At 39.2% G+C, this 23,503-nt stretch overlaps 1 protein-coding gene across 1 annotated transcript in view; it reads right to left on the bottom strand.

Annotated features, from left to right (window-relative positions):
* The window catches only part of rngtt (RNA guanylyltransferase and 5'-phosphatase), a 148,558-nt gene that overhangs the window by 100,952 nt on the left and 24,103 nt on the right, over positions 1-23,503 (bottom strand). The window contains 2 exon segments of the mRNA NM_001001222.1: positions 15,818-15,919; positions 23,326-23,435. Coding sequence (NP_001001222.1) covers positions 15,818-15,919; positions 23,326-23,435 — 212 coding nt within the window.

Here is a 23,503-nt window from a genome sequence, read left to right as displayed (position 1 = left end):
GACATGAAGAGAGCTGGGACCACAGTTTCAAAGGTCACTGTCGGTAGGACACTACGCCGTCCTGGTTTCAAATCATGCATTGCACGGAATGTTCCCCTGCTCAAGTCATCACATGTCCTGGCCGTCTGAAGTTTGCCAATGACCATCTGGATGATCCAGAGGAGGCATGGGAGAAAGTCATGTGGTCAGATGAGACCAAAGTAGAACTTTTTGGTCTAAACTTCACTTGTCGTGTTTGGAGGAAAAATAAGGATGAGTTGCATCCAAAGATCACCATCCCTACTGTGAAACATGGGGGTGGTAACATCATGCTTTGGGGGTGCTTTTCTGCGAAGGGGACAGGACGACTGCACTGTATTAAGGAGAGGATGAATGGGGCCATGTATTGTGAGATTTTGAGCAACAACCTCCTTCCCTCAGTCAGAGCATTGAAGATGGGTCGTGGCTGGGTCTTCCAACATGACAATGACCCGAAGCACACAGCCAGGATAACCAAGGAGTGGCATATCAAGGTTCTGGAGTGGCCTAGCCAGTCTCCAGACCTAAATCCAATAGAAAATCTTTGGAGGGAGCTTAAAACTCCATGTTGCTCAGCAACAGCCCCGAAACCTAACAGATCTAGAGGAGATCTGTGTGGAGGAATGGGCCAAAATCCCTGTAGCAGTTTGTGCAAACCTGGTCAAGAACTACAGGAAACGTTTGACCTCTGTAATTGCAAACAAAGGCTTCTGTACCAAATATTAACACTGATTTTCTCAGGTGTTCAAATACTTATGTGCAGCAGTGCAACACAAATACATTCTTTAAAAATCATACAATGTGGTTTCCTGAATTTTTTTTTTTTTTTTTTTTTTTTTTTAAATGCTGTCTCTCACAGTGGGAATGCACCTACAATGTGAATTTCAGACCCCTCCATGATTTCTAAGTGGGAGAACTTGCAAAATCGCAGGGTGTTCAAATACTTATGTTCCTCACTGTATAATTAAAATTTGGTTTCACATTTAAATGATTTTTTTTTTTTTTACTAGACTATGGTATGGTGATCTAAATGTATTGAAGACCCCTTCTTCCATGTATTCTGGATTGCAATACTTGCACCAAAGGACCATAGCCAACACGGTTTATAATTTATGATGTTAGTTTAAAATAATTTGTGTGCCATAGCCAATAAAATGCCCTTTTTCATTCCTTTTAATACGGTGAAAATGCAGTTATAAAAAGGCTGACCATCCAATAACCAGCCTGCTGCCCTACCTAAAAATCTGTTATTTGCACCTTGTTTACGGAGATGCAAGCAAGAATGGTGAAAGGTAAAGCTTTTCATTGTATTTCTTAGCAACTATTTATAGTTGTCAGCTGCTTCTGACTTTTTTCTCCTTGTGTTGTGAATCACAAAGCAAACTGTGCTAACATGGAGTGAAACATTTCAAAATAGAGAAGTTGGAGGAGACGGTAACACTTTAGTTGCCTGCAGTTCCAAAACCTCCCAAACAAGGCTCTAATTTAGCCAAATCCTAAAACAAATCTGGTATTTGATACATCCTCAGATCCAATTTTAAAACTGTGACTAACTTATACATACTTGCAGTCTAATTTCAGGGGCTTCTTAAATGATATAAAACTAATTCACAGAAGTTGTCTAATTTTTATATCATGTTTAATCACCTCTGATAAGATTATAGTTATATAAATGTAATTTTACATTGATTCTATAAAGCTTCTATTGTGGGTTTTTCACAGCAAATGGGACACCAATAATTGTCTCTGAGAAAAGTGTGTGTAAAACTCACCACAATAAAAACATTGTTTTGAGCAGATACGGTATTCACTTGTATGTACATTAAACAAGACTTTTCTAACAGAACATTGTTTTTGGTTTTTGGTCTTGGAAAAGACATAGAAAAGAAAAATGCCTGGGAACATTCTGTGTGACATAAGCCTTTTAAAGAAGTTTTAAAATTATTGCACACTTAAAAATATTGCTGGATATATGGTTTAGAACAGTAACATCACTAAATTATATTTAGAAAGGCTACTTGTTCCTAACAATTACTTCGTCACCCACTCATTCTTGCTAATCCCACAACTGAACATCCTATAAGGGCTGTAATACTACACCATTACCTGCGAAATATATAAGTAAACATGATCCTATCCCTACATTTCTATGGCCTCAGCTCAGAAAACCCTAGTAAATTAGATTAGAACTAAAAGCATAATGTCTTATTTTGATAGTACTGAAAAATAATTACAATTAGCCTCTTTAGTACACAACTCCACAATAATTTACACTGAAATAGTGCTAACATACACATTTTAGTTTCTTAGTGACAAAAGGAAAATTACAGTATGCATCTTTTTGCTTTATTTTCATTTCAGGTCCATGTAAGACATAAAACTACTTTGCTGCCACCTAGTGTGGACAAAACACACACACAGAAAATCTGCTAATAATTAACCCATGGCTATCAATTGCATTATGCAAAACAACACAAACCTTAACTGAGTTTCCAAAAAAGTTACATACAATGGTTAGTTCTATGGTACAGGATGTATTCCCCACAAGTCTTTCACCCACCAGAGAAGTACCTGTAAAGCCTGTCATGCTCATATTATTGTTGCCCCTGAATGGAGTGTGGGTCTACTGGCCTACACCTCTGGTGGTGGAACCAATTTTGCTTTGATAGGTGCCCTTTAATTGTCATATGTCTGTCACCACCAGTAACAACTGAATTCCTTTTAACTAAATGAAAGTTTATATGGGTGCACTGGAGCAATTCTCCTTTGGCTAGAACACAGGCAAAAATATAGTACCAAATACAAAATTTGTGCTCGCTTAAAGTAAATATAAATAAAGTTGATGCTAATGTTATTTATGGTTCAGATATTCATCTGACTCAAACGATCAAAGTACAAATCCGTACCAAATATAAAGTAGAGACCCGGGTGTCCATACCCCGGGTCTATCACTCAAATAGCAGAAAAGTTTGAGAAGCGATATAAAGAAGCTCACCGTAGTCCCGTAGTGGTCCGGGTGCTCAGGGCCCCGAAACCGTAGCTAAGGCAAAATATCCAAAATAATGAAGGGTGAATCCAAGCGCACCGGACAGCAGGAGATTCTCTTAAAACTTAGTCTTTGTTCATCCATTTAAAAACAAGTCACGCCTAACGCGTTTTGTGCACAGATGCACTTAATCATAGGCAGGATGCTGCCTATGATTAAGTGCATCTGTGCACAAAACGCGTTAGGCGTGGCTTGTTTTTAAATGGATGAACAAAGACAAAGTTTTAAGAGAATCTCCTGCTGTCCGGTGCGCTTGGATTCACCCTTCATTATTTTACTCTTCTTTAGTACTCTTCTTTAGTAGACTTAAAACTTTATAATATAAATGTAACAAAAAATATTTTCTGTATATGTTACATTTAAAGTAAATTGAAAATAAAAAGCATCAGAAACTGCTTGTAAGAGTTATACAAAGAAAGTGCATAAAATACATTTTCTTATTTTAAATATGCTGAGCCTGTAATGTAAAGTGAACACCTGGAAAAGTAGGTCATACTTCTTATATTAACTGATACTATATTATATCAGATATACGAGGCTGTCTCTACTACTGGGATAGAAAGCTGTAGGTGGGTTTTCAGCCTAAAGACTAACAAAGCTGAAAGTTAAAAGTTTAGGTCATTTATAGGTTTAACCAAAATGATAACTATTACACTGATGGCACAAGAACTGAAAGTTCTTCAGGGCAAAGACCTTATCCCATCTGGGTACTGAAACTACAAGCACTTCAGTATTTATTTTCTAATTCGTAATACATACAGTGGTGTGAAAAACTATTTGCCCCCTTCCTGATTTCTTATTCTTTTGCATGTTTGTCACACAAAATGTTTCTGATCATCAAACACATTTAACTATTAGTCAAAGATAACACAAGTAAACACAAAATGCAGTTTTTAAATGAGGGTTTTTATTATTTAGGGAGAAAAAAAATCCAAACCTACATGGCCCTGTGTGAAAAAGTAATTGCCCCCTAAACCTAATAACTGGTTGGGCCACCCTTAGAAGCAATAACTGCAATCAAGCGTTTGCGATAACTTGCAACGAGTCTTTTACAGCGCTCTGGAGGAATTTTGGCAGAATTGTTGTAATTCAGCTTTATTTGAGGGTTTTCTAGCATGAACCGCCTTTTTAAGGTCATGCCACAACATCTCAATAGGATTCAGGTCAGGACTTTGACTAGGCCACTCCAAAGTCTTCATTTTGTTTTTCTTCAGCCATTCAGAGGTGGATTTGCTGGTGTGTTTTGGGTCATTGTCCTGCTGCAGCACCCAAGATCGCTTCAGCTTGAGTTGACGAACAGATGGCCGGACATTCTCCTTCAGGTTTCTTTGGTAGACAGTAGAATTCATGGTTCCATCTATCACAGCAAGCCTTCCAGGTCCTGAAGCAGCATAACAACCCCAGACCAACACACTACCACCACCATATTTTACTGTTGATATGATGTTCTTTTTCTGAAATGCTGTGTTACTTTTACGCCAGATGTAACGGGACACGCACCTTCCAAAAAGTTCAACTTTTGTCTCGTCGGTCCACCAGGTATTTTCCCAAAAGTCTTGGCAATCATTGAGATGTTTTTTAGCAAAATTGAGACGAGCCTTAATGTTCTTTTTGCTTAAAAGTGGTTTGCGCCTTGGAAATCTGCCATGCAGGCCGTTTTTGCCCAGTCTCTTTCCTATGGTGGAGTCGTGAACACTGACCTTAATTGAGGCAAGTGAGGCCTGCAGTTCTTTAGATGTTGTCCTGGGGTCTTTTGTGGCCTCTCGGATGAGTTGTCTCTGCGCTCTTGGGGTAATTTTGGTCGGCCGGCCACTCCTGGGAAGGTTCACCACTGTTCCATGTTTTTGCCATTTGTGGATAATGGCTCTCACTGTGGTTCGCTGGAGTCCCAAAGCTTTAGAAATGGCTTTATAACCTTTACCAGACTGATAGATCTCAATTACTTTTGTTCTCATTTGTTCCTGAATTTCTTTGGATCTTGGCATGATGTCTAGCTTTTGAGGTGCTTTTGGTCTACTTCTCTGTGTCAGGTAGCTCCTATTTAAGTGATTTCTTGATTGAAACAGGTGTGGAAGTAATCAGGCCTGGGGGTGACTACAGAAATTGATATTGAAATTGAAAATTGAAATTGATAAACCACAGTTAAGTTATTTTTTAACAAGGGGGGCAATCACTTTTTCACACAGGGCCATGTAGATTTGGAGTTTTTTTTCTCCCTTAATAACGTAAAACCTTCATTTAAAAACTACATTTTGTGTTCAATTATGTTATCTTTGACTAATAGTTAACGGTTTTTGATGAGCAGAAACATTTTGTGTGACAAACATGCAAAAGAATAAGAAATCAGGAAGGGGGCAAATAGTTTTTCACACCACTGTATAATATATAATTATACTTTTTATTAAAAGTGTATTTTCCTTATTTAGTTTCTTGATCTTAGGGCTGTGACACACAGGGAGATTAGTCGCCATACCGAACAAAGTTTCTTTCTGCAGGCAACTTGGTGCGACTGCGAAAAACCGAATTGATGCATAGGCTTTTCCACTGGTGATTAGCTTTGTTGCCAGTGGAGAGGCATTTTGGAGCTATTAGTCACCCGCGGTAGCAGAGATCTATCACAGGAAACTAAATTGCTCCGTGGGACATTAGCCTTAGCCTGACCCAGACAACTATTGCCTCATTCTACTCTGTACTTCGTTAAGGTTGTCTTATATCTGTATTGTTCTGGTAGCGGTTCTCTTTCTCCTCAAAAGAGTAAGCTATAACACACGAGGGTTGATTCACTAAAGGTCGATAAGCGGTATTGCATGCTTTTTTGCGTTAAAATTGACACAAAAAAACGTGCGATTCGCTACAGTATTATCGAATGCGTTAAGTCGTATATTGCGTGCGTTAAATAGCAAGCAACCGGATGCGTTAATTTTAACGCATTGCGTTAATTAGCACGCAGAAATAATACTAACGCATGATTCACAAACACTTAGACGTGCTAAATATCGAATTAGTCTGTGCGAAAATTAACACCTACTTGGGGCAGGTGGTAATTATAGAAAAGTACAGTTCATGGGCTTTTGGCAACACAATATGGACTTTGCAGTGTGATTTATTCAAGTATGTGTTGGCCCTAGAGTGATGTAGCCTCCAGTTTGCAGGGAAATGGTAGTTTTCAGAACAGTAGTTTTCCGAAAGTAATGGCATGTATGGCTAATATGGCGTGCGTTTTTTCGCACGCAGTGACAAATTGTGCGTGCTGCGTTAATTAGCGCGCGTTGCGTCAAATACGGCACAAAAATAGTCTTCGCGACTTAAATAACGCAAACAGCATCGCATCGCGTCTAAATTAACGCAAGTATCCTTTTAGTGAATCGTGCGTTAAGTCGAGAAAAATAAGACGCGCTAAAAATTTTAACGCATCCTATAAATAACACTTGTTTTAACGCACCTTAGTGAATCAACCCTAAGGTGCTACTTGTCACAACTACAAAATGCCAGAATACCCTGCCAATCACAATACTGAGAATTGTCTTTGCTAAAACACATGTAGAGACAATTATCAGTATTGTCTATTTTGAAGCCGAGACAAGGCCTAAAACCGTTATTATTGTATCTGGCATCAATAGGACTTTAACCCTGTATGCTCAGGTGGAAAACTGCATTAGTCTGCCATAAGAAAGGCATTTGCCATATACTCCTAGTGGAGGCAGTGGCGTAGGCAGGCAGATATGTTGGCTGAGGTAAGGTAGTGGTCAAAATTTTCCTCTCCCTTTATCTCTGATTTTCATAGAGATATATGGCAAACAGCAGACCACCGCTCAGGGAGCGTCTCTAAAGCTGGCCATACACGCACCGATAATATCGTATGAAACCTCGTTTCGTAGGACATTCGGAGCGTACATGGAAAGTCGGCGAGGCGACCGATATCGCAGGAGGCTGGATATCAGGTGGGTTAAAAGATTTTGATCGGGCGCCTGAGCAAAATCTGCCTTCAGAGCTGAATCGGCAGGAGGTAGAAATCCTATTGTTTCTACCTCCATATGTGCCGTTTAAGCCCTGAACGTTAGTGGCCGATTGGAACGATCTTTTGTGCGACCGATGGGCTGCCTTGGCCTGCAAATTCTTTATTTATCCCTTTAGAAAGCTGCATTAGGCACAAAGAAGAATCTTCATTGCTGTTTTTCACCTCAGCACAGCAGGTCAAAATGGCCTTGTGTGACAAACTCCACATTCACATATAACAGCACTTTCTAATTCTGAAGGCTAATTTAAAGGAATACTGCCATGGGAAAACATGTTTTTTTTTTTATATTCAATTTTGAAATTTCACATGAGGCTAGTCATATTCTGCATTTTCCAGAGACTGTGCTCTGATACACTTTACTGCTGAGCTCAAGTTAGAGTGATATCACCCCACCCCCCCAGAAGCCTATCAGCAGAACAATTGGAAGGTAGCAAGATAGCAGCTACCTGACACTTGTATTGCTAAAGTGGTAGCTATCAGAATAGCACTCAGTAGTAAGAGATCCAAGTCTGGCTTGGGACTCCTCCAGTTGCATGGGAGTAGGAGAAACAATAGGTTATCTGAAAGCAGTTCTAATGTGTAGCGCTGGCTCTTTCTGAAAGCTCAGACTGAGATGAAAAATCATGTCAGAATCCCTTTAAGTAAAAGGAAGAGAATGCACTTTAGAAATATTTAGACTTACTGAGGTGAAGAGCTAAACTCTGGTTTTTACCATCACTATTTAACATTCAGCTTACAAAAATAGGTTTGGACTAAAACATAATTAAAGGAAAAATAATCTGCTATTATATTGCATGAATACATTTTGGAAGCATAAGAGAGGGAAAATCTTTCTGCAGCCTGAAGCTAGAAATATATCATAAAGAAGGCTTGTTGCTATGACAGCACAAGTGTCAACATCCACTGCATAATGAAAGGTTAAATCAATGGACGAGCTGTTCTTTCATCAATGCAAACTATGGAATGTATTGTAAGTATGTCAACATATATCAAGGCACAAAACAGTTGTTCAGGATGACAGGCAATCGGACTAACAAAGACTGTAGAACAGAAAGTGACAGGTCTTCAGGCATGGAGAAATACACAAGGTTCTTCCCCTTGTCATAAAAGGTTTCATGGTGGCGTTTATCTAGTGCTAAAAAGCTTCACCTTCAGATTCACATGGCTGGATACATTTAACAGGACAGAATTTGACAGTTTAAAGTAAGGTTGGAAGGAATCCTGTCTGAATTGCAGTCACCCTTGCTAATATCCTCAGTCATGTCACCAGGACTTCACATAAAATGGAAATTAAACAGTTGGCACAAATGTTTGTGAACTGAATACTGAACCTTTGCTTTATACAGTAAATACAAATAAAACAACATTGTGACATTTATTTATAAAACACCTGCATATTCTAAAGCAATGCACATAAGGTTATTTAAAAACAACAAATGCATGAAGCAGATTTAAATCATGCGCTACAATAGAAGCCTCATTCTATAGCTCCTATAAAGTCCGTAAGGGTAAAGGCACCTGGTAAAATTTGTCGCTTTTTGTTAAATATGTGCTACCGTGACTGACTAATCTCCAGATAATGTCATCCACTATGAGTAATGTACTTAACTTGAGGTAATTTTAATCTTAAAGGAAGACTTTACCCCCAAACAATGTAGCATAAATAGCATAAACAAGCCCATATGTAAAACCCTGCTTCATCTAAATAAACCATTTTCATTAAAAAAAAATATACTTTTTTTATTAATATGTTCCATTGGCTACTCCTAAATAGATAACTGACATTTTAAGGATTAAGAGCAACCCCCTGGGATTATAGGATTCACAGTGACACAAACAAGCCAAGGCACATACACATGCTAGGCATGGTGCCGAGAGACTGGCGGATTGCTAATGTGGTGCCATTATTTAAAAAGGGATCTCGTTCTCAGCCTGAAAACTATAGGCCTGTTAGTCTGACATCAGTAGTAGGAAAGCTTCTGGAAGGGGTAATAAGGGATAGGATAGATGAATACATTGCAGTTCACAATACTATTAGTTTGTGCCAGCATGGTTTTATGCGTAACAGATCTTGCCAGACTAATTTAGTTGCCTTTTATGAGGAGGTGAGCAGGAACCTTGATGCTGGAATGGCAGTTGATGTCATCTACTTAGATTTTGCTAAAGCGTTTGATACAGTACCTCACAGAAGGTTAATGATCAAATTGAGGAATATTGGCCTAGAACATAATATTTGTAATTGGATAGAGAACTGGCTGAAGGATAGATTACAAAGAGTGGTGGTAAATGGAACATTTTCTAATTGGACCAGTGTGGTTAGTGGAGTACCGCAGGGGTCAGTCCTTGGTCCTTTGCTTTTTAACTTGTTTATTAATGACCTGGAGGTGGGCATAGAGAGTACTGTTTCTATTTTTGCTGATGACACTAAATTGTGCAAAACTATAAGTTCCATGCAGGATGCTGCCGCTTTGCAGAGCGATTTGACAAAATTGGAAAACTGGGCAGCAAACTGGAAAATGAGGTTCAATGTTGACAAGTGCAAAGTTATGCACTTTGGTAGAATACAGAATAGAGGGGTACAAAAGACAGAACAGTTAACATGTACATATAAACAATTCATAAAAATTGTTTGCAGTTACATTGGATGAGGATAGGAGACACTAGGGGGAAGGTCCTGCTCGCAAGAGCTTACATTCTAAAAGGGAGGGCTGAGACATAAGGTCAGGGTAACTAGTATGGCATTGGAGTTCATGTAAGTGTGTAAAGTGACAGTAAGTGCAGAGTGAGAGGTGAAACCCAGTGGCTAGTGAATGTTTGGGGGGTTTAGGTTATAGGTTGAGTGAAAAGGTGAGTTTTAAGAGACCGTTTAAAGGCTTGGAGAGTCTGGCAGTGCCTAATGGGACAGGGAAGAGCGTTCCAGAGTATGGGTGCAGCGCGTGAGAAGTCCTGGATGCAAGAGGAGGTGATGAGTGAGGAGGAGAGAGGGAGGCCAAGTACAGAGCGAAGGTTGCGTCTGGGGGTGTACTTGGGAATTAGGGTGGTTAAATAGGGTGGTGCGGCACCAATGAGTGCTTTGAAGGTGAGTACAAAAATCTTGAACTGAATCCTGTACGTGACAGGTAGACAGTGCAAGGATTGGCATAGAGGGGCGGCACTTGTGGAGCGGGAGGAGAGGTGTATGAGTCTGGCAGCACTGTTCATGATGGATTGGATTGGGGTCAGTTTAGATAGGGGAAGCCCACAGAGCAGTGAGTTGCAGTAGTCTAAGTGAGACATGACAAGGGCGTGTATGAGAATTTTGGCAGTCTCATGATTGAGGAAAGGTCGAATACGTGCAATGTTTTTGAGGTGGAACCAACAGGATTTAGGGAGTATTTGAATGTGGGGAGTGAAAAAGAGTCAAATGTGACTCCTAGACAGCGAGCTTGTGGAACTGGGGTTATATTAATATTTTCCACACAGACAATGTTGTCAGGCAGGGAAATGGAGTTGGAGGGTCAGAAGATGACCAGCTAGGTTTTGTTCAAGTTGATGTTTAGGTGGCAAGAGAAGATGAATGCAGAAATTGCAGTTAGACAGTTGGAGGTGCGAGCTAGGAGTGAGGGCAGGTTTGGGGAAGAAAGGTATATTTGGGTATCGTCTGCATATAAATAATAGCGAAATCCAAAGAGCTGATTAGTTGACCCAGACCAGTGGTATAGATTGAAAATAGAAGGGGTCCAAGAACAGAGCCTTGAGGTACCCCAACTGAGAGAGGCTGAGGAGTGGAGGTGGAGGCCGAATGGGAGACACTAAAGGAACGGTTGTAAAGATAGGAGGAGATCCAAGATAGAGCCTTATCTTGAATTCCCATCGAGGATAGAATATGGAGCAAGAGAGAATGATTGACAGTGTCAAAAGCTGCAGAAAGGTCAAGCAGGTTTAAGATTGAGTAGTGGCCCTTTGCTTTGGCAACAATTAATCATTCGCTACTTTACTGAGTGGTGGGGGCGGAAGCCAGACTGAAAAGTTAAGTAGGGAGTTAGATGTTCGATAGTGTAAGAGTTTGTTATGTACATTTATTATTGTTTTAGCCTGTTCATGGGCTGGGCATCAGATACCCCTTTCTAGAAAATAAAGTTTAAACAAAGAATATAGATTAAATAAAATTGATTTTGTTCAACTAACATGATAGGAAAGAATTCAACATTATTTCCCCCTTTAAGTGGTAAAATTATGTATTTCCTAGGCACACAGTGTAATAGTTAAACAATTAGAATCATGACAGCATACCTTTAACAGCTAAATGCACCCTTACCCATACAATAACTTTTTTTAATGTGTTAATATTAGGCATTTGTTACACAAAGGCTTTTCAGCAGGCTGAAAAGCACCAGTGAATCCCTCCCACTACTCTGTTACTTCAAGAGGAAAACTGCAAAGCAAAGTGTGAGCAAGTTTGTCCCCTTCCTTTCCAGCATTTCCCATTCAATGAATACAATCAATATCTGAAATAAACTAGGCTGACAGTAGCCTTTATCAGGATTAAATGAAACAAGATTCTGGAAACAAAAATGTTTACAAGCTTACAGTGATGAAAGCTACTAATATATTTAAGCTTTGTGTAAAGCAACATTTTTAGTGGTAGCCTCTGGAAACATATGAGATCTATTATACACTTGTCTCTGCTACAGTCACTTATTTTCCATTAAAGGAGTTCTGTTTGGCTTATGTAAAATCTGAACTTGCAAACATATATAAACTATGTTATATATACAGTGGCTTGCAAAAGTATTCGGCCCCCTTGAACTTTTCCACATTTTGTCACATTACAGCCACAAACATGAATCAATTTTATTGGAATTCCACGTGAAAGACCAATACAAAGTGGTGTACACATGAGAAGTGGAACGAAAATCATACATGATTCCAAACATTTTTTACAAATAAATAACTGCAAAGTGGGGTGTGCGTAATTATTCAGCCCCCTTTGGTCTGAGTGCAGTCAGTTGCCCATAGACATTGCCTGATGAGTGCTAATGACTAAATAGAGTGCACCTGTGTGTAATCTAATGTCAGTACAAATACAGCTGCTCTGTGACGGCCTCAGAGGTTGTCTAAGAGAATATAGGGAGCAACAACACCATGAAGTCCAAAGAACACACCAGACAAGTCAGGGATAAAGTTATTGAGAAATTTAAAGCAGGCTTAGGCTACAAAAAGATTTCCAAAGCCTTGAACATCCCACGGAGCACTGTTCAAGCGATCATTTAGAAATGGAAGGAGTATGGCACAACTGTAAACCTACCAACACAAGGCCGTCCACCTAAACTCACAGGCCGAACAAAGAGAGCGCTGATCAGAAATGCAGCCAAGAGGCCCATGGTGACTCTGGACGAGCTGCAGAGATCTACAGCTCAGGTGGGGGAATCTGTCCATAGGACAACTATTAGTCGTGCACTGCACAAAGTTGGCAAGAAGAAAGCCATTCTTAACAGAAAACCATAAGAAGTCCCGTTTGCAGTTTGCCACAAGCCATGTGGGGGACACAGCAAACATGTGGAAGAAGGTGCTCTGGTCAGATGAGACCAAAATGGAACGTTTTGGCCAAAATGCAAAATGCTATGTGTGGCGGAAAACTAACACTGCACATCACTCTGAACACACCATCCCCACTGTCAAATATGGTGGTGGCAGCATCATGCTCTGGGGGTGCTTCTCTTCAGCAGGGACAGGGAAGCTGGTCAGAGTTGATGGGAAGATGGATGGAGCCAAACAATCAAGGGCAATCTTGGAAGAAAACCTCTTGGAGTCTGCAAAAGACTTGAGACTGGGGCGGAGGTTCACCTTCCAGCAGGACAACGACCCTAAACATAAAGCCAGGGCAACAATGGAATGGTTTAAAACAAAACATATCCATGTGTTAGAATGGCCCAGTCAAAGTCCAGATCTAAATCCAATCGAGAATCTGTGGCAAGATCTGAAAACTGCTGTTCACAAACGCTGTCCATCTAATCTGACTGAGCTGGAGCTGTTTTGCAAAGAAGAATGGGCAAGGATTTCAGTCTCTAGATGTGCAAAGCTGGTAGAGACATACCCTAAAAGACTGGCAGCTGTAATTGCAGCAAAAGGTGGTTCTACAAAGTATTGACTCAGGGGGCTGAATAATTACGCACACCCCACTTTGCAGTTATTTATTTGGAATCATGTATGATTTTCGTTCCACTTCTCACGTGTACACCACTTTGTATTGGTCTTTCATGTGGAATTCCAATAAAATTGATTCATGTTTGTGGCTGTAATGTGACAAAATGTGGAAAAGTTCAAGGGGGCCGAATACTTTTGCAAGCCACTGTATTATATATATATATATATATATATATATATATATATACCCGATTAAACAGATTTAAAGGAAACCATGGTACTTGGAAGGGCTTCAAGTCTTCCTGCTTTCCAGGAAATCCGTGAAGAACTTCAAGTCTCAGAATCTATGACTACATGAGGAAGGAGTTGTCTTTTGGTCATGTGACCAAGGGGATCACTTAGATTGCAAGCTCCAAGGAGTAGGGACCTCCTCCCTTTAATGTTTTTTAGCACACAGCAATATAACCTCTTTATATTTATACTTATTTATTTATTATTCTGCTTGTCCTGCCTTTTTTTTTCTACCCTATAAAATTGTACAGCACTGCATATAAATGTGCATACATACATCCTAAATTTTTAACTCTTCCAATGCAATTTAGGGTTTGGGATATAGTTTGGGATTCAGCCAAATCCTTCAAGTATAATTTGAGATTCACCAGAATTCCAAAACAGTGGATTTGGTGCATCCCTACTTTTTGCATAAGCTCAAATGAGTGAAATCATGTCAAAAGAATTTTCCTTTTAATCCTAGATGTGTTACTTTGCCTGATCCATAAGTAGCCCATTACACACACCTATTTGCCCTAAATCTAGATCCATTACCTCACTGTTCACAAGTTTGTCAGGTGACCCTAGCCCAAAAATGTCCACATAACAAGTACTTCAACTAGAGATTGCAGTCAATGGAGAACAAGTGCCCAAAAGCATCCCTGGTACCATTACACTCATATTTGCTTTTGGAGCACATGTATACTGATGTCTTGGGAAGTATTATATGTTTTATCACAAAAGAGCAACATATAAAGGCAGAAAAAAAATCAAGAAAGAAGTATACAGTCAGATTGCTGATGGCAAGTCAGAAACAGAGACACACCAACAGAAAAAATATGTCGAAAATAGCAAGGCAGATTCACGTGCAGATTCAAGGTCATAGCCAACAAGAGCCAGTGTGACAAGCACACAGAAAGAGACATACAATAAAATACATAGTGACAACATGGTGCATTGATAGAGTTTACAAACAAGTGACATAAAAAAATGAAACACATAAAAAGTTCTAGAGGTGTATAGTGACCTTAATGTAAGATCTGGCCCAGCAAATGTAAAAGCTTTCACAAAGCTCCCTCCCATACCTCTTTTAACTGTCTGTTCAAAATACATGTTTAAGTACCATCATTTCATTCTTTATTCATTGAGCAGCTTTAGGAAACAATCTCAGCAGTGATGGTCAAAGAGCAGGTAACGATCATGTGCATAAGAGGGAAGTGTGCAGAACTGTCAAATGGATGATAACATTTCCCCCATACTGTAATTTAATAGGCTAACAAGTAATAAAGAAGATCCATGACCCATATAAAGGTCAAAACTTTGAGGTGACTTCTAAAAGTCTTTATATTTCAGTAGGGTTGTATATCATTCTTTAAAATATGCTGTGAGGGAAGTAAGGATCCATGGGAAGGTAGTGATAGTAGCGATGAAAGCCACACTGCTATAAGTATGCTTTCTGTGCTTCTCTCCCAGCAGTAATCCCAATAGCAGCGCTTTTCAGAAAGTTATCATTTATATATGGTTGTATTGTAAAATACAATGTTTCAGATCAGTGCTTAAATATTTTACATGTAATGGAGCAGTTATTTATCAAAACAATGTTTGAGGACCAGTTTATATTTAAATGATAATATCATAAGAAGTCTATGGAAGACTTGAGCAGACTGGAAGCATTACAAATCCATGGGGGGCTGTTATCAGGCCAAGGACCTCCAGATCAGTAGTTCTGATGTAGATTATAAATATAGCTGCAGAGGGTTATTTCTCATACATTTCAGACAAGTCAGAGAGAAACATGAAGCTGGTAAACAAATCTGGGGAAGGAATGCTAAAGGAGTACAGTAACATACATAGCAAAAGGTTGCAATTTATCATATTGTGCGTTTTCACTGATCTGAAGCAGAACAGATTTTAACTTGCTAGTGTTCCAGTCTGTAATATATTTCCTTAAATTCTTCTACTTTTAAATGATACTTGATAAAACAAATAAAGGCTATCATGTGAATATATCATACATTACTGTAAAATGATTAAAGCTGAAAAAGTTCCAATAATATGTGCATTTTTTCTGTTTTTGTTCTTATATATTTAAAAGTCATGCATAGGCTACATTAAAGACATTAAATAATTAAAGTATTTAACTACTGGCAGATACTCCTAATTCAGTACGTAGGAATTGTTGTCCTTTTATACACTCTAGGTTCCCAGTGGTTTAGTTGAGCATGTCAGCATAACAGTGGCATTGAAGATATTCATCTTTTACTGCTTGCCATTTAAAAAACACAAATACAATTAGTTCTAAAACACTGCCACTATTTTCTTTTAAAAGCTTAACTTACCGGGTACCATCTGCTTTCCAGCTTACTTTATACGCCTTCTGCTCCAAAAACTTCATATTGCTTCTGTCCATAGATACAGGCTGTGCTCCAGGGAACCCAGATCTAAAAGACATTTGTTTTGTTTACCCCTTAGCAATGTGTAGCAGAAAAGAACATTTCTTTAATCATGTGCATCATTTCAGTAATAAAATGTGGTACTATATTTGTGTTTGCTATAAAGACAAGAAAACATATGAACATAAGAGAATTTCTTAAAATATCTTAACCAGATCCCTTGAGTCAATACAGAATATGTTTGGTTTTATATAAATGAGTTGTAAAAATCACCAAAGTTCAATCCCTCCAAATGAACCCCAATGCACATATAAACACATTCTTATACAGACCTATATATACAGTTGCTTACATATACAGGTATGGGACCCATTATCCAGAATGCTCGGGACCTGAGTTTCCAGATAAGGGATCTTTCTGTAATTTGGATCTCCATACCTTATGTCTACTAAAAAAACATTTAAAAAATAAACCCAATAGCAGTGCTCTAAAGTAGAAGGTATTATTTTATTATTACAGAAAAAAGGAAATCCTTTTTATAAATTAGAATTATTTGCTTATAATGGAGTCTATAGGAGATGGCCTTCCCTTAATTCCACTAACACAAACACTTTGTTTTATGACAAATACAAAATAGATAAATATATTTCCTACTCGAAATGGAAAATCTTTTCTAAAATGACTGGTTTTAACAAAACCTTGGAAAATTTCCTTAAAACAGAATACCATGTATTTTTAAAAACAACACATTCTGATGAATTTAAAATGGGTAAATATTTCTATTATAACTATGAAAAATGCAAACCTTTGCTAAAATTAATGATTGTTGTAACATTTTTTGTTCCACTAATCTGCCGAATGTACCATAGTGCATTTACAATAGCATAAAATGCATGCCTTATGCTAGCAGAACACAATATGTTGAATCTGTGTGATTGTTTTTTTTATTTATTTATTTTCTGATCATACATTCTATAAAAGGTATGTTTGAATTGTTATCTTCACTACAATGAATGTTGTAGGACTGCTTTAAGGGGAACACCAGTATCTTCTTCCTATTATTTTACTAAACACTTTCAAGAAAAGGTGGGGAGAGAAGGTTTAAAAATGATGACAATATTCTATTTAGAATTATCCAATGCAACATACAGCAGAAAAAGTATATATTTCCGAAAATGGTTTATTTAGATAAAGTTGGGTTTTACATATGGGTTATTTATGCACTATATTTTTTATAGAGACCTGCAATGTTCAGGGGTATAGCTTTCAAATATGTTTTCTAATTATATAACTTTTTGCAAAAGGAATACTTAGAACGCCTACATAAGTTTGTTCCACTGACACACTGTAAGATATAATATAAACTTCTAAGAAATGTAGTCTAAGGGGCACATTTACTAATCCATGAACGTCCAAAAAGCGCCCGAATGCGTTTTTTTCGCAATGATCGGTATTGTGTGACTTTTTCGAGCGCTCAATACGAAAAAGTCGCGAAAATTCGCGAAAGTCGTAATGGCTATGAAAAAGTTGCGACAATTCACGAAAGTCATAATGGCTATGAAAAAGTCGCGACAATTCACGAAAGTCATAATGGCTATGAAAAAGTCGCGACAATTCACGAAATTTGTAATGGCTATGAAAAAGTTGCGACAATTCACGAAAGTCATAATGGCTATAAAAAAAGTCACGATAATTCACGAAATTTGTAATGGTTATGAAAAAGTTGTGACAATTCGCGCAAGTCGTAACGGCTACGAAAAAGTCGCAAAATCTTCGTTTTCCAATCCGAATTTTTCCCATTCGGATTCGTGGATTAGTAAATCAGCCGCTAAGTATTCAGCCGAACCCGAATCCTTTGCAAAAGATTTGGCAGAATAGCGAACTGAATCCTGCATTTACATATAGATATACCCACACCATAATATTCACATCAGTTTTATATTTGTGACATTGCAAGAGATCACCATCATAGGTCATAGATCAGTATAGCATAAAGTAAATATAACAATGGAAGGGCAGGGGTAGAAAAACCTTGTAGGGGGGTGGTCCTGAGGCAGTAGTTTTAGGAGAGGAAGGAAGGAATCGCACTGATTGCCACTGAAGAAGTGTGTCCAAAGTGGGGACCCGTCGAGACTGCGTGGGAGTCGGAGCAGAGAGCAACGGAGATCAAAGCATAGCAGAACAGGAGGGAGCATTGGCTGGCTGGAGGTGACTGACACAGGGGAGCGGAGAACTTTAAGAGAACAGGGTCATGATGTGGATGTAAGTAGAAACCAGAAGTGCAAGAGGCTATATTACTGGTGGTAATGCGCTATTGGCATTCTCTTTGTTTGTTTTTTCTAAGCTAAGTTATTAATGTATGGGACCTGGTGGTGATTAAATTAAAAGTAACACTAACATTTTTTAAGTAAAAAATCTATTCTACCCTGCCCCAATAACTGCCCAATCCTGCACACCATTTATTATTTTGAATGCTTTATTAGAGTATATAGAGTATTTTGAATGCTTTATTAGAAAATACCAGCTAAAACTTGGCTTCTGGTCATTTGAAATAGGGCCATACGGCGATGCAGGGCAAGAATCCACTATGCGACGGACGATTCTAGCCCGACTCCTTCCTATACTGAAGGAATGGTAGGATCGATCAATTGATCGTCGCATAGTGGATTCTTGCCCTGCATTGCTGTATCACCCTATTTCAAATGACCGGAAGCCAAGTTTTAGCAGGTATTTTCTAATAAAGCATTCAAAATAATAAATGGTGTGCAGGATAGGGCAATTATTGTGGCAGAGTAGAATAGATTTTTTACTTAAAAATTTTTAGTGTTACCTTTCCTTTAACTACTGCTGCTACAGAGAAGCCTCTAAGAGACTACTACAACAGGCTGGTATTACCTTCACTGTGACTGTGCAAGTTTAATGGACATTTTGTTTATTAACCCCTGACAAGCCAGTATATGAGGAATATTTGAGGTAGTTTTTTCCTTTGGGAGCACGGTTTATATATTTTAAGTGTCTTCTAATCTAATGAGTGGGAACCCATAATTATATATTTTTTTATCTTAATTTTATTTATAGTATTAGCATGGATAATTTCTTGGAATTAAAATCACACGTGGCTATCACTGCAGCATGGGGGTATTTTGCAATAAAGCTGAGTAGCTGTATAAAACAAGCATCTTGATCAGATTCGAATGAGATTCGACATCCCCCAACCTAAAGGGGGTGTTGCGAGTAATCAGAGTCACTACACCAGATTTTTGCCCTGGTTTCCTGGAGCAAAAATACATTGACACCAGATTTTTTGTGAAAATCAAGTACAAAGCTATGTTTAATCCTTAAGACCTCTTACATTCCAGCTAAATATTTTGATCATGGAATATGCCTCTAGGTTTTGGCAGGATAGCACTTGGGTGGGTTAGATGATGTAGGTTTGTGGAATACCTAGGTGCATATAGATGTGTAAGCATACCTGAACATTACTGTGCTAATAATGAAACCGTATGAACAAATAAACATATCCCAACAGCCCACCCCATCTGCACAGCTCCCCAACTCCTGGCAGATTTGAACCCTTAAACATTGAAGTAACTTATCACTTATCGGTGAGGCGTTAATTAGCGCTATGCCTGCCGAGGCCATGAGTCAAAGCTAGAACCTGATCATGCAAGTGAACAAGATAGGGTTATCATGGGAACAACATGTGGAGGCTCCGTCCTGGTGTTGGGAAACCTAGAGAAGGGCCAACACCAAACGGGCACTCAGATATAGGGGCAAACAGTAAAACATAGGTATAAAACTTGCGATGAGTTCTACAATTTCAGTGTCACTTGCAGCCCCTGCTATGTCAGCGTTAAGTAGCATATTCATACGACCTGGTGTACCTAGTCCCTCTTAGAATAAGTAATTAGTAATTTTGGTGCTTGGTCAACGATTCTTCCTGACATCTAAGGTCTTGCGGGGATGTAAAAAGAAAAAAAAAAAGTAGTGCCAACTGCGATTACTTGTAGGTGAGCCGGGTACAGCATGGCATAGTCACGCAACTGTCGCTTGCAGTCGGTGAACTTGGCTTCTGGATCTCTGCAGAGAAGTCACCAAAGATCGAGATCTTTGCATCTTGATGGGAGAGTTGTTCCTTCTTCCAGACGTGCAAGAGTACTGCATCCCTGCCGCGAGCGTTAAGCATCCGTGCTATTAAGAGACCTCGGGGGTGCACCAAGGACTGAAGCCTTTGTCGGGATTTGGTGGGCTCTTTCAACCGCAAATGCCGTGAAAAAGACATCCCTGCCAAATTTTTCCAGATGCCAGATTTCGATAAATTTTTTACAGTGAGTTGCCCTTTCGGGGAACCCAAGGAAGAAAGATTATTGCGGTGCAGCCTGTTCTCAAGGTCGTCTGACTTTGATGCGCATGTACCGATAGCTTAAGTTGCTGGATCCGCTCAGGGTTACAGAGATCTTCCATGGAGCTGACAGGGTGTTCCAACGAGGAGATCCCCTTTTGCAGCTTCTGTAGGTATTGTTTTACTGATAAATCTATTTTTATTTCCTCTGTCTTGGAGCATATCAGCAATGAGCAGGAGTCTTTAGATGAGCGGATCTCTGTCAGCAGATCAGATAGCGTAGGTTCGTCAGCAGTAGAGTCGTGGGGGTTTGGTTTTCCCCAAGTGAGGTGCTTGCAAGAGATGATGGCTGTGAGGAGTTTCCCCGGTGCCAATCTTGGTTAGGCCGTGTTTTGTGGGCAAATTTTTCAAGCCGGGCTGCAGCCTCAAATGCCCCTTTCTGAGCTTTGTTTTGCTCCATCAGTGATCTTGGGGGCTCCCAGTGGTGGTCACAGGGCCCTTTCTGCGTGGTGATAAAGCTGGTGTTTGCAGGATGTTATAGACTGGTGCCTCTGATCACATGCAGCGTCAAGCCACGCCCCTGCTCCATCATTTTTTACTATTGCCCATTTATCTAATGCTTTGCTATCATGACAATAAAAACCAGGTATGCAAGATTTATCATCATTTGATCTTAAATTAATTCTCCGTCATAAGTGATCAAGAAGAGAACTTGCACCTTTACTCAAGCACCCTTTGTTGTTCTTTGTAGAATTATCTTTTGTATATTCTGAAAATAGTTGAGACAGTCATTGATCATTTTCCTGCACATTGAGTAAAAATAGTGGCAGCAAAAACATGACTTTCCCTTAGAAAAATGAATACAGAAAAGTAGAAACCAAAATATCTGTCGTGAATTTAAATTTGTGGCAAATACCATCTGAGAATGTGATCACCCACAAAAATGCATAAAGAGAACTGTCGTAGAGAAAGGTGGTTGATTAAAGATTAAAGCTTCAGAAAATACTGGACTTTACATATTAAACTAGTATAAATATTGTAACTGTAAATTTGTAAAGGACCATATGTGACAGGAAATTGTTCTGAAAAGCAAGTAACATTTATTTTGAGTACACAAGAATGTGCAACGACTAAATGCAATTTTCTTTTGAATGTATACTCCTGAATAACAAAGAAGCCAATAAAATTTGCTTCTATTATCATAAAAAATTACAGTCTCAGGTTCAACACACTACTTACTTATTTATAACGCACCTTTTAAATGGATGCTAATGCAAATCAGCTACTTATGTTGTGGTCGGTGTTTTAACCAACCATGTATGTAAGACATTTCAGCATACAGTGGCTTGCAAAAGTATTTGGCCCCCTTGAACTTTTCCACATTTTGTCACATTACAGCCACAAACATGAATCAATTTTATCGGAATTCCACGTTTAAGACCAATACAAAGTGGTGTACACGTGAGAAGTGGAACAAAAATCATACATGATTCCAAACATTTTTTACAAATAAATAACTGCAAAGTGGGGTGTGCGTAATTATTCAGCCCCCTGAGTCAGCACTTTGTAGAACCACCTTTTGCTGCAATTACAGCTGCCAGTCTTTTAGGGTATGTCTCTACCAGCTTTGCACATCTAGAGACTGAAATCCTTGCCCATTCTTCTTTGCAAAACAGCTCCAGCTCAGTCAGATTAGATGGACAGCGTTTGTGAACAGCAGTTTTCAGATCTTGCCACAGATTCTCAATTGGATTTAGATCTGGACTGTGACTGGGCCATTCTAACACATGGATATGTTTTGTTTTAAACCATTCCATTGTTGCCCTGGCTTTATGTTTAGGGTCGTTGTTCTGCTGGAAGGTGAACCTCCGCCCCAGTCTCAAGTCTTTTGCAGACTCCAAGAGGTTTTCTTCCAAGATTGCCCTGTGTTTGGCTCCATCCATCTTCCCATCAACTCTGACCAGCTTCCATGTCCCTGCTGAAGAGAAGCACCCCCAGAGCATGATGCTGCCACCACCATATTTGACAGTGGGGATGGTGTGTTCAGAGTGATGTGCAGTGTTAGTTTTCCGCCACACATAGCGTTTTGCATTTTGGCCAAAAAGTTCCATTTTGGTCTCATCTGACCAGAGCACCTTCTTCCACATGTTTGCTGTGTCCCCCACATGGCTTGTGGCAAACTGCAAACGGGACTTCTTATGGTTTTCTGTTAACAATGGCTTTCTTCTTGCCACTCTTCCATAAAGGCCAACTTTGTGCAGTGCACGACTAATAGTTGTCCTATGGACAGATTCCCCCACCTGAGCTGTAGATCTCTGCAGCTCCCCCAGAGTCACCATGGGCCTCTTGGCTGCATTTCTGATCAGCGCTCTCCTTGTTCAGCCTGTGAGTTTAGGTGGACGGCCTTGTCTTGGTAGGTTTACAGTTGTGCCATACTCCTTCCATTTCTGAATGATCGCTTGAACAGTGCTCCGTGGGATGTTCAGGGCTTTGGAAATCTTTTTGTAGCCTAAGCCTGCTTTAAATTTCTCAATAACTTTATCCCTGACCTGTCTGGTGTGTTCTTTGGACTTCATGGTGTTGTTGCTCCCAATATTCTCTTAGACCGTCTGAGGCCGTCACAGAGCAGCTGTATTTGTACTGACATTAGATTACACACAGGTGCACTCTATTTAGTCATTAGCACTCATCAGGCAATGTCTACGGGCAACTGACTGCACTCAGACCAAAGGGGGCTGAATAATTACACACACCCCACTTTGCAGTTATTTAGTTGTAAAAAATGTTTGATCATGTATGATTTTCCTTCCACTTCTCACATGTACACCATTTTGTATTGGTCTTTCACGTGGAATTCCAATAAAATTGATTCATGTTTGTGGCTGTAATGTGACAAAATGTGGAAAAGTTCAAGGGGGCCGAATACTTTTGCAAGCCACTGTAGAAGCTAATTTCTGCATGTGCAAGAAAAACATGGAATTCCAAAATACATTAGCTGTTTTAGAGCAAACTGTTAGATAACACAATGCCAAAAATACAACTCTATACTAAATTTTCAGCATCTTTTTTAGAAACCTTATAAAAGCTAGGCATTTCTTGTTCATTTTCTTACCCTCTCCAAGAACAAAACTGCTGACATTTCCGCTGTATCTCACCAAGCTTTGGTTCTGTTGTTATTTGATTAACATGTTTCACTGTCACTCCCTCCAAAAATATTGCACCCTAGGGAAATAAAAACATTTATACACATGAAAAAGACTTATCTAAGGCAAACATCAGTAATATTTATT

The sequence above is a fragment of the Xenopus tropicalis genome, chromosome 5 (genome assembly GCF_000004195.4).
Source record: "Xenopus tropicalis strain Nigerian chromosome 5, UCB_Xtro_10.0, whole genome shotgun sequence".
In the NCBI taxonomy this organism is placed as follows: domain Eukaryota; kingdom Metazoa; phylum Chordata; class Amphibia; order Anura; family Pipidae; genus Xenopus; species Xenopus tropicalis.
The sequence above is the reverse complement of the archived record's forward strand: the minus strand, read 5'-3'. Positions and strand labels throughout refer to the sequence as shown.